The sequence below is a fragment of the Monosiga brevicollis genome, genomic scaffold (assembly GCF_000002865.3).
Source record: "Monosiga brevicollis MX1 MONBRscaffold_19 genomic scaffold, whole genome shotgun sequence".
Taxonomy (NCBI): domain Eukaryota; class Choanoflagellata; order Craspedida; family Salpingoecidae; genus Monosiga; species Monosiga brevicollis.
This window is the reverse complement of record NW_001865056.1, coordinates 100,407-111,199: the sequence shown is the minus strand read 5'-3', so window position 1 is coordinate 111,199 and position 10,793 is coordinate 100,407. Positions and strand designations below refer to the sequence as shown.

Sequence of the window (10,793 nt, the reverse complement as noted above, 5' to 3'; positions counted from 1 at the left end):
TTCCCCCCCCCCCCCCCCCCCCCCCCTTGCCTAACCATCAAACCACAAAACTCCTCCTTGCTCGGTGCTCGCAGTTTGTGGCCGGTGCCTTTGCCGGTGGTTTAGCGGCTGCCGTCACCACACCCCTTGATGTGTGCAAGACGTACCTCAACACTAATGTGCGCATGTTCTTGCTCGCGCGCACGCTTACTCCACAACCACATCCGTCTCAGCATCCCATCTTTTTCTGGCGGGCTCCTGACCATGTCCTTGCCATTTGCCGCCCCATTTCTAGGAGCAATGCCGCGGTGCCAAGGTGGCCGGTGATGCCGTCTCTAGTAATTTCCTGACTGGTGCCGTCATTGCTGCCCGCAATCTGTATCGCCGCGACGGCTGGATCGGCTTTACGCGTGGCTGGGCCGCGCGTATGATGTTCACCGCCCCGGCCGGTGCCATCTCCTGGTCTGTGTACGAAGCCTTCAAGCATTTTATCCAACACGACGTCGAGGAACCGCCGACTCACCACGAAGCAGCGGCGCCCGTGCCACGTCAAGCATCAACCGCCCAGGCCACAAGCGCATAGCCGCCCTTCCGCGGCTCCCACCCACCGCCGCGCGGTGGTCCCCGCTCTCTTTTCCGACTTGCTCTTCTACCCTGCTCTCTTCCCAACACTGCCTGCTCCTGCGCATGCATTTCCACCGTCTCTCCCTCGTTGTTCTCTCTTCAGTGTCGTCCATCTTTTGTTTTTTTGTTTTTCCTCTGCATGTCTGGGACGCTTTTTAATATGGCGCTCTTGATTTTCTCGCCATCTGGGTACGGGTTGGTGTGTTTGCTACTTATACACACGGGTTTGTTTATTCTGTGTTTGATTGGTTTTTGTTCTTGGTTTTTTTTTTACGCCTTTTGCTCCCCGTGGCAATCCTGCCCGCCTTCTAGTTTGGCCGTTTTGGCCGTTCTCGCGCGAGTGCTGTACTGCGTACGTGAAACGAGGCAGCAGTACTCCTGCAGATCAGCGGTTTGGGGTGCCTGTTTGTGTCAAGGCTTTGACTGTTCCTTTTCCAGCGCCCACTTAGGGGATGTCTTGTTGATCTGACAACGGCCAGCTTTGAATTGATTTTAGGTACACGTCATCTACCTAGCGCTAACATGACACCAAAGAGTGCGTCAACGCCAGTCATCATGCACGGGGTCGCAAGCTGATCTCCTCGCCTATGCGAAGTGAAAAAAAATGAGCTTGTGCAATGTCAAATACTGCACCCTCGGCAGTCGTGAACGGATGACAGAAAGGCGAGGGGGCGCACCGGAGAGCGAAAGCTGCTGGTGGGTATCCAAGCGCTGAACCATCAGGCCTCCATCCTTGGCGAGCCCGAGCACCTTGGCGTCGTAGTCACGGGGATCATCCACCTAGATGCACTCTTATTGAGAAGGCGATGCTTGAGCAGCACACGGCACGCGGCTGGCCCTAGTAGAACACTTACATCGCGGGCTTGATGAAACACGCGCACCACCTGGCCCGTTAACAAATCGTACTCGGCATAAGTTTTGAGCACATCGCTCATGCCGAGCGCCACGGTGTCCTCAAGGTGGTTGAAGAAGGTGGCCAGCACGCACTCACGAGACACTGGCGCCCCGCTTGCCTAGCGCAATCAGCAGAGGTAATAGTTCAAATAACCGCATTCCCATACTTCAGATGCTCTATTCTTCACAAAGCTGCCGCATCCGACAGTCACATCCTCACGCACCTGAGCAATGCTGATGGCAGGCAAGGAGCCCTTCAAGTCAAACACTTGGTTGACATTGATTCCTACGCCAGCTACTCCACCGTTGATGCCATTGAAATTGACAAGCATGCCAGAGACCTATTTGCGTCATTACCCGTTCAGTGATACAACCAGGCTAGGGGTTTCGCTGTGTATGGGCAAAAAAAAAAAAAAAAAAAAAGGCAACCTCGACGCCTGGGCCTGTACATCATCCTACCTTGCGTCCGTCAATCCACACATCGTTTGGCCACTTGATTCTATACCACCACCACATAGAGGTTGCGACGAATCGCCGAGTACATGCTTGATGAAGCTGAGGAAGGAAAAGCGACTCGTGCGCAGGCTAATCCAAGCTTCAAGACGAGGGCCGCAGCATTGACTCACTTAGCAGAGGTGGCGCCAAAGTCGTGGCAAGTCTTGGCCGTGGCGATGGAAATGGCAAAGTTCAGCTTTTGCATTTCTGTTGTGGACGCAGGTTCAGCGTCAGTTCAGTTCATTTTGCAAGGCAAAACAAGCGCAGGAGCCGCATGACTGCATGCCTGTAAAAAGTGTGGCCTTGTCTGGCACCGTTGGCGCATATACAAAGGAAAAGTAGAGATTGTCCGACCCTGCAACATGGAGTCCAGAATGACTGCTTAGTTTTTGGGCACGGAGGCTCGCAATTGTGAAAATATAAGCTGGCCGCCCTCGCGAAGGGGCGCGGGGAACGCGGTGTGCAGATCACTGACGCTCGCTGCTCCAGGCGCGTCCTCGACGCCCAATGCCAGCCGTTTGTTCATCAGCAATGAACACGCTGCCGTGAGCATCAGGGCCCTTGCTGCGCAAAATGCCTCCAGCCCATGTCATGGTTGTATCAACTTGAACCCTGTATGAGTGAATACATACATGGTGGCCCCAGGGGTAAGACTGTGCATGCAACGGGTTTTACCCAGCGAAAAGGGTCGGAAACAAACCGATGCTCGGCTGGCCAGCCAAGATGACGTGTATGCAGCGCCTCCCGATAACGACCCATGTCTAATCGCACGTGCCAGCTCAGTGAAGGAGCGGGCAGGCTCGAAACAAGACTCGAAGACTGTCCAGCATTGAAACAGCATCTCATGCGCGTCACATGAAGACACCGCGATGGAGGATCCTTCAAGAGCTGTGGGCACAAGTCGTACCAAAAGTCGAAGCCATCTCCCCGGTTGCTCCACTGCAGTGCGCCGTGTAGCGCTGCGTGTGACATGGCAAAGGGGATCATGTGCGGGGGAAAGAACAATGATGGGCTGAGGCTCGCATGTCGCCGCTCAACGCCCACTCAAGCCGACTTCCCACCATCCACCCGCAAGCCCCGTGGCAAGACTTACACGAATCGTATAAGCAGCGACCCCGGCAGCACTGACAGCAGCCACGATCCGAGCCATCGCCATCCCGCCCCGTGAGTGAGAGAGAGATTGAAGAGACAGAGAGAGAGACAGAGAGAGTGTGTGTGCGAGTGTGTGTGTGCGAGAGTCTCTCTTGCTCAAGCACACTGAAAATTGCGCAACGGTGTGTGTGTGGAAGAGAGAGAGAGAGAGAGAGAGAGAGAGAGAGAGAGAGAGAGATTTCCAGGTTTTTTTTTATGATTTTTGGCGTATTTGTTCATGCCAGCAGCCCCTTCACTCGGACTCCTTCATTCAATACTTCGATCTACTACCAAATCGGCTCGCCATTCGTGGTGTTAGATGAAGTTTGATGGGGCGTTGTTGGTGAGATCAAAACTTCATGGTTTCCCCAAACAACAAACACCCGAATCGTCGTCGTCGTCGCGTGTCCAGGGAAGATCCTCGCTGCTCTGGGCTGGCATACACAGCTGATCAAAGCTCGGATCAACACCTTCTCCTCATCAAAGTGAGATCAGATTTGGAGTTGATTACCGATACAAGGGCCCAGCCATTCAGATTCTTGAGCAAGCCCTGACTAGAGTCAATTGAAGACGCAGCAAAACTCGAACTTCACACAGTATTCCCGCACCTTGGAAAAAAAGAAAACAAAGCCAACTCTCGTTCAGACGTTTCTCTCTCTCTCTCTCGCTCTCGCTCTCTCGTCTGCCCAAATGCAATCACTTCATAAAGGCAGCCATGGGATCATCAGCGTGCACGCGGGTGCGATGATAGGCTTCCATCTCCTCCTCAGACATTTTGTGCTCCGACTCCTTCATCGAGTTGAATGGTCGCGAACGCTCATCCATCGACATGAGTCGGTCTGCCTCGCGCTCTTGCTTGCGATGCTTCTCCATGTACTGTGTGCGCATAGCAACACGGCATGTGAGAATGAAGAACCAGGAGCAGGGCCATGCTAAGGTCGGCATGGCTCACCTCCTTGATGCGCTTCTCGCGCGCCTCATCATCATCATCTTCTGCTGCCGCCTCGTCTGACCCAGCGTGCCAGGATGAGAGATGCGGCTACAAACGCACGGTCAAACACGTGGCCGAGCCGCACACGCGAGTTACAAACCTTTGCTGCGTTTGCCCTTGTTGGATTTACGATGCTGTTCGAGAAGGGTCTCGACGGGCTTGCCATCTGCCGCCTCTTCACCCTCGCCTTGCGCCTGCTCCGCGGCCTGGCCACGCAATTTTAACAACTGGGTAGGATCGGCAGCACGCGCCGCACGGCCCTCGGCACCCGTACAATAGCTTTGCTTTTCCGTTGCATGGCAGCACGCATAGCCCCAACGCCCTAAAATCAGAGCATCAACACCAACGCAAAACATGTGTGAGCTTTTGGTCATGGAACATCGTTCCCAAGTCCTCTCCATGCCAAGGACGTTGGCCAGCCGTACCGCGCGACCAGTAGGAACCCCACACGCTAGTATGGTTGCCGGGGTAAACATCCTCCTCGTATTTGGATTGCACCTAGCGTCCACGAAGCACGCAAATCAGGCATAGATGGTGTGTGGACAAGGCGCGCGGGTGGAAAGGCGTTGGTGGCGAGGATCGAAGCTAAAATCAGACCTTGGCTTTTTCGTTGCCCTTGATGACGCGGCCCGACTGCGAGTACTCGACGTAGTGCTCCGTTTGCGCCATCAGCAGCTCCTTGGGGGGTGCCTTCAAATGCTCGGCACCGCCGTACTACGAAGCAGTCAGCATCAGTCGCAACCAGCGTGAGTCTGGCTCAGCGTTTGAAGGATAAGTGGCCTGAAACCGTAGCCCTCATTGGTACAAACCTTTTCCAGAATGGATTGGCGCTGCTGTTCCCCAAATTGCTGTTTCTTCTGCTCAAAAGCCTTGTGCAGCATTTCCGCCTTGGTGGGATCAGCTTGCAAGTGAACGTCCACACCTGCCATGACGCCCAATAGTGGCGGTCTTGAGTGAGAGGCGCCTTGATCGATATAGGCAATAGACAAACGGTGCGCATTCTCAAAGCGAGAGACCAGGAGGGGGCAAGAGGAAAGGCGGAGAGGAGAAACGACAACAACCAGCAACAGCAGGATCAAGGCACAATGCTTGCCGTGCGAGCATCGTGGGCCAGCAGGAATAAGTACAAGCGCGCGGTACACACCCTTATCAGCAGCATCCCAAGCAAAGAGTTGGCGGTCGGCAATGTGAGGCACCTCGCCCGTATGCCGAACAAAGTTTTCGCCGGCAAAGGCTTTGCTAAAAATAGCAAACCGGGACAGATGAGACCCAAACCGGGACATCGGAATAGCGGGTCGAGCTTGAGAAAACAAAAAGAACCAAACAGAACAAAAAAAAAAAAAAACTCACGTGGCCTTTTTGTTGGTTCCACGCAGCGGGTCAGCACGCATGGCACGTGTCTTGGGATCGTAGTGCGCCGAGTTGACGTCGAGATTCAGCAGGTATTTGGCTGTATCTTCGCGGATACGCAGGTTGCGCACGGAGATACGGTTCTTGGTGTCAATCTTGGCGCCGGCCATGTTAGCGCTTTCGGCATAACGAAGATCATCCGCCTTATCCTTGTCGTCATCGTCATCATCGTCACTATCATCTGAGGCCTCTTCAGCCTTGGGGTCTACACGCTTCTCGGCCGACACGTCTTCCTCTCCGGCGGCAGCACGTTCGCGGGCCTCGGCTGCACGCTGCTTAAGTTCTTGCAGCTTGAGCTTGCGCTTCTCAGCCTCAATCTTTTCAAATTCCCGCACTACCTCCAGATGCTCAGCCGGGTCATAGTCTTGCCAGCGATCACGCTTGCCCTCGAATGAGTGGTTCAGTTCGGTCTAAAAGACCAAGTTGCCAAGGTCAAAGAGTCGAAGAAAAGCGATGGACAAGCCGACGCTCAGAGTGAGAGTGCCCCAAGATCGTCAACAACAGCACGGACAGCATCGATGGTTGTGGCAGGCCTCAGAACGTACGGGAATGTATTCGTCTGCGGCAATGTTCTTGTTGTTGAACCGAGCGCCGACGCGGCGTGGACGCTCAACGCAGTCTTGCTTCTTGTGCGTGGTGGACCCGCAGTTCTCGCAGGCTCCCTTTTTGTAACGCGTTGAGCCCGAGCCCTACGTTGTAATTTATGGAAGCCGTGAGCCGCAGCAAGGACGGACAACATTGCCATTGTGTCGACCCCTGTCCTCTGCCTTGCCATTCCTGCCATTTCGAGCAGATGACATTGGTGCACGCCCACCTTTTTAACACCACGTTTGACTTGACGATGGATATCGTCGTGTTGAGGCACCCGATCATCTTGCTGACGCTGGTGCTTCAGCGTGGGGCTGCGCCAGAACACGCAAGCCATAGTGATGTGTGAGGTCTTATCAGCACGGGCCATCAAGGTGGACCCATTGCTCTTGCGGTTCAAGTGCATCCAAAAAGGGGGATGTGCATGTGCGTGCGTGCGTGCTACAACGAGGCATACCCAGTGTTGCCATAGAAAAAGGGTACATTGGTGATGTACTGCGGAATATGGGGGTTGATGTCGCTGTCGAACGGAAGCGGTGACCATTGCGAGACCAAGTGAGGCAAGATTGATCGGCTTGGCGAGGCGAGCAAGACTCAAGTCCAGACCACTTGAGAAAGGACACGACTCGCCCTCGTCACGCTCGAGCATGGAACCTACCGGCCTTCTTCGTCAACGAGGGCGGGAATGGCACCGAGCTTACGGGCCTCTTCGAGCTCCTGGCGACGCTTGTAGTTTTCTCGGTTGACACGCGGGTTGATCAGGCCATCCTTGTCCTTCTCGTCCGACATGGCGCTGGTTGCTGCTGGCAATGAACGCGTAAGAACCACCCTCGATAAGCTTCTGTGCAAGAGCCCTCACACCGTAGTTGACCCGGGCCAATTCCAAGCTGGCGCCGTGTCCCTCACGACCAGCCCCGAGCGGCAGGTGCTGCTTGCCGTGAAGCTGCCTTGGCCACCAGTTCCCTCCGGCTGCCGATTCGAACGCTGTTCGACGATTTGGCCGGGCGATAATGGCAAAAACTACTGTTGTCAACATATAGTTTTGAGATATCCGTGAACAACACCAGTTGCAACACCCGTGCGTTTTTTGCTGACACGAACATAAAAAACCCTCTAATTTCAATCATCACACCCACCCTCAACTGTGTGTGTGTTCGTGTGTGTGTGTGTCTTTGAGCTTTTCCATTTTTAACACCCCCCCTAACTTTTATTGTTTGTGTGTGTGTCGTTGAGCTTTTCCATTTTTAACACACACCCCCTAACTTTTATTGTAACTTTTCTTGAGGCGTCAGTTGCATTTGCTGCTTTTGCCGTTGCCATCGTCGTCGTCGTCGGTGTGCTAGTGGCAGACAGAGCTTGTTGAGGGGTGAATCGGGTGGTGGTAGTGGCTGTATCAGCTGCTTGTGAATGTGCCTGTTGCTGGTCAAAGTGGGCGCTGTGCTGAGCTCGACTGGTTGATTGAGCTGGGCTCAGCGAGTTGTGTGGGCCATGGCGGCTGGCTAGCTTCGGCAGAGTGCAGGCAAGCGAAGAAGAATGTGAGTCGATGCTTCAATCTGCAAGTGGTCATCAGGGCGCATGGGGATTTGATGAGCATCGCCTGACGCTGCGTAGACATCGGAAGTTGATCGTCAACGACCTGGTAGTCTTTTCATCGACCTGACACGTCCCCCCAGACGGCCCCTTCCCTGACATCATGGCTGCGGAGCGTGTAGACAGCAAGTGTACGTATCCGCCTTTTGGAGGCTTGTGTCCCGCGTGAAAGCTCCTCATGCACGACATTTGATGCTTGTTTGGGGCACGATGCAGCGACGCAATCCAATCATGCGCGGATCATTGACCAGGTCATGTCCAGCGACATCAACTTGGGGTCGGCCATTGGGTAGGTTTCAGCCGATCTCTCGGTCAGGGTTGAGCGGCTATCAGTCTTTTCCTGTTGATTCTTTACGTTCCTTATGCGCCGCTGACTCCTCCGACTCATCTGATACAGTGCGGCCTACGAGAATGGCATTGATGCCAAGGCTCTTCTCGATCAACTGAATGCCCGGGCCTCGCGCATCGATGAAGACTTGAAACGCATTTGTAACCGCAACTACCAGGTGAGGGGCAAACCCCTTTCTGCCGTGCCACCTTCAGGTTTCTATCCGCACTCATGCTCGAGTGGGCCATCACAATTCCCTCCGGCTTTCAAAATTTATTAGGGATTTGTCGAGTCGGTCCAGGAGCTTCTCAGTGTTGGGGAACACGCCGACGACCTCAAGGTTCGTGCCCGTGAACATGGGCTAGCGCATGTGGACCTTGGCTTTGGCGTGGCCATGGTGCTCGCGCAGCTCCTGCTGAGGGCCCGTGTAGGGGTCTCCCAGCCCCTTGAATTGTTTTCATCGGATGCGGCACTCCGATTGAATTCATTTTCTCTGTTCGCAGCTGGCTGCACGAGAATGCTCCGAGGGCTTGCAAGACGCTGGTCAGTGGATCGATCCCTTGTAAATTGGCTGACCTCTTGCACCCAACCAATACAGCGAGGCTGGCTAGGCTCTGAAGCTCAAGACCTTGGTGTGCGGTGCTTGACGTGCGAAATACCACAGGTGAACATCTGCGGCAACACAACGAACGGTTGCTGGCCATGCGCCGACAACACCGCAATGTCTTGGCAGGCCTTGAAGCACTGCATGTCTGTCGCCCAGGTGTGTGGTCTACCCGCCGGAAATGCTGCGCAGCCTCTCGGCAGTGAGCACGGTGTGCGTGATACCGAGCGTATAGGCATGGTTCGAAGGGTTCTCATGGCAGACAACGACGGGGTGTTGTACAGCCATTGTGCTATACAACCAAGCTCAGCAACAGCTGCGCGAGGGTCGTGCCTACGCTGCACTCAAAACCCTTCAAGAGCTGGAGGCCGAGCAACTGCCGCGTCTGACATCGTAAGTCCGGCGCCCAAACCTCGGCTTCGTCCATCCTTTTTTAAAAAACAAGAAAAAAAAAAAAAAACAAAAAAAAAATGACGCTCATCAAGTCGGGTGGCCTCACACGCATAATTGACTTGTTTGTCCTGTACAGGTACAAGTTTGTTGAGACGATTCGAACAGAAATTCCGGCCCTCCGGTTGCAAGTCAAGCGAGATTCCATGACCAGTCTGCGCGACTTTTTGGCCTCCCTGCGCCAATCGTGCGAGCCTCTGGGAGCCCAGGCCATGACGGTGGGTGGGTGCAGCCCCTCAGCTATGCTGGTTTCTTGTGCTCGCTCAATGTTACGTTTCGACCCTTGCATGCATCGCCATGCTTTTGGCAGGCCTCGCAAAGTGGCTCCAACTCTGGTACGCCACGCCGCGCGACCCAGCAATCAATCGAGGGCACCGAGCTCGACTTTAGCCCCTTGTATCGTTGCGCCCACATCTGCAAAGTCCTGGTATGTTCATCCCATTGCCTCAATTACCAAGAGCACGGCCATGCCCACAACTGTATCGACCTGCCTTGGCGCACAGGACGTCATGGAGGAATGTGCCGAGTACTATCGTGAAGAGCGGCGCAAGCAGTTGGATTTGGTGCTGAATCCTACCACTTCCCTGGTCGGTTGTCAGAGTCTGCCTTCTGAAGCGACCATTCAAGGCGCCTTTGGATGCCCTCTTTCAAGCTACAAGCGCCCGGCTCATTCAACTCAAATGGCTATCGACCTGCCTGCCTGCCTGTCTTTCCGTCCTTTTGGTACAGACATCGGAAACCACGTTTCGGGCGTACTTTCATGCAGTGGCCGGTTGCTTCATTGCGGAGCACACGGTCTTGGCGACAACGGATGGTGAGGTCTCGCAGTATACCGCAAAGCAATGGCTCTTCATGTCAAGCCATTTTTTTTTGATGTGGTCCGCACAACGTGCTCGCCCGCCCCTCTGCGCCTCTGACCACTTGCTTCTGGTGCCTCGTACAGGACTGATCTCGCGGCAGTGGTTGGACTCGCTGTGGCAAACGGCACTCACACAGCTGAGCCAGGTGACACAAGCCCAACTGGCTCAGTGTACGACAGCTTCCATGATTCGCCAGGTGGGTCGGCAGGGCTATCAGCGGCCATGGACCTCGGACTTTTGAAGTGGCGACATACTGTTTTTTTTCTCCTGTACACCTCAAACCCCGCGGTTTGCTCTTTAACCTGCCAGGTCAAGGACATGATTGTGACCTTCAATCGTACAATGCTAGCGCATGAGTACTCCGTCTCGCGGCTGACCGATGTGCTCCTTCAAGTGGGTGGCGCGATGATTGATTGAAGAGAATTCGGGCAGACAGGTGCTTTGTGCGCTGTTGTCAACGTCAACCCATCGAGTGTCGTGTGCCTGCCAACTTCCTTCTAGGTGCGGTCTCGGTATCAGGCTGTGTTGGTCACCATCTCGACCGAGGCCTTCAAAGCCATCCTGGCTGAGGACAACTACAATCCCTTGCGGCTCGACAATGCCGATCAATACCGCGAGGTAGGCTTCTTTGGCGTTTGTGCGGTGTGGGCGCATGTGCGTCGCGCGTGCCACAGGGTTGCCACTGGCTGGGTTGTGGGACACGCTCTTATCGGATCGTTGACTCAGTTGTTCATGTGGGCGAAAAAGTTTGCTCGTCTGTTTCGAGTGGCATGGGATGCGACTGTTGTCGCGTGGGTGTGGCGTTCGTCGTCTACCACTTGTTGTGGTGTGCCACCCCCCCCCCCCCCC

At 54.7% G+C, this 10,793-nt stretch overlaps 3 protein-coding genes across 3 annotated transcripts in view; 2 read left to right on the top strand and 1 right to left on the bottom strand.

Moving 5' to 3' along the window:
- MONBRDRAFT_37999 (uncharacterized protein) overlaps window positions 1-1,108 on the top strand; it is a 2,656-nt gene extending 1,548 nt beyond the window's left edge. Inside the window, exons 7-8 of the mRNA XM_001747874.1 lie at window positions 75-158; window positions 275-1,108. Of these exons, the coding sequence (XP_001747926.1) occupies window positions 75-158; window positions 275-562 (372 nt within the window). The 3' untranslated portion in view covers window positions 563-1,108. The remainder of the gene's footprint in view (window positions 1-74; window positions 159-274) is intronic.
- Window positions 1,109-3,671: 2,563 nt separating this feature from the next.
- MONBRDRAFT_37998 (uncharacterized protein) lies at window positions 3,672-7,123 on the bottom strand. The gene is made up of 11 exons (XM_001747767.1): window positions 6,771-7,123; window positions 6,570-6,632; window positions 6,339-6,426; window positions 6,070-6,213; window positions 5,465-5,934; window positions 4,924-5,353; window positions 4,712-4,828; window positions 4,540-4,612; window positions 4,215-4,436; window positions 4,076-4,131; window positions 3,672-3,999 (listed from the first exon to the last, which is right to left on the bottom strand). Exons 1-11 carry the CDS (start codon window positions 6,899-6,901, stop codon window positions 3,820-3,822), a joined length of 1,974 nt encoding a protein of 657 aa, XP_001747819.1. The 5' UTR covers window positions 6,902-7,123; the 3' UTR covers window positions 3,672-3,819.
- Window positions 7,124-7,805: 682 nt separating this feature from the next.
- The window catches only part of MONBRDRAFT_27374 (uncharacterized protein), a gene marked incomplete at both ends in the record, with an annotated part of 5,126 nt that continues 2,138 nt past the window's right edge, over window positions 7,806-10,793 (top strand). Inside the window, 14 exons of the mRNA XM_001747873.1 lie at window positions 7,806-7,833; window positions 7,919-7,991; window positions 8,100-8,208; window positions 8,311-8,370; window positions 8,534-8,573; window positions 8,695-8,793; window positions 8,919-9,027; window positions 9,164-9,302; window positions 9,395-9,511; window positions 9,588-9,671; window positions 9,814-9,898; window positions 10,028-10,140; window positions 10,254-10,337; window positions 10,446-10,562. Of these exons, the coding sequence (XP_001747925.1) occupies window positions 7,806-7,833; window positions 7,919-7,991; window positions 8,100-8,208; window positions 8,311-8,370; window positions 8,534-8,573; window positions 8,695-8,793; window positions 8,919-9,027; window positions 9,164-9,302; window positions 9,395-9,511; window positions 9,588-9,671; window positions 9,814-9,898; window positions 10,028-10,140; window positions 10,254-10,337; window positions 10,446-10,562 (1,257 nt within the window). The remainder of the gene's footprint in view (window positions 7,834-7,918; window positions 7,992-8,099; window positions 8,209-8,310; window positions 8,371-8,533; window positions 8,574-8,694; window positions 8,794-8,918; window positions 9,028-9,163; window positions 9,303-9,394; window positions 9,512-9,587; window positions 9,672-9,813; window positions 9,899-10,027; window positions 10,141-10,253; window positions 10,338-10,445; window positions 10,563-10,793) is intronic.

What these genes read in the sequence shown, in the direction of transcription:
- MONBRDRAFT_37998 (XM_001747767.1), bottom strand. Translation starts at nt 6,901, where the DNA reads ATGTCGGACGAGAAGGACAAGGATGGCCTGATCAACCCGCGTGTCAAC. An exon ending in GGAACCAACAAAAAGGCCAC is followed by an intron (nt 5,354 to 5,464) that starts GTGAGTTTTTTT and finishes TGCTATTTTTAG; the next exon opens with CAAAGCCTTTGCCGGCGAAA. An exon ending in GCGAGAAGCGCATCAAGGAG is followed by an intron (nt 4,000 to 4,075) that starts GTGAGCCATGCC and finishes ATGCGCACACAG; the next exon opens with TACATGGAGAAGCATCGCAA.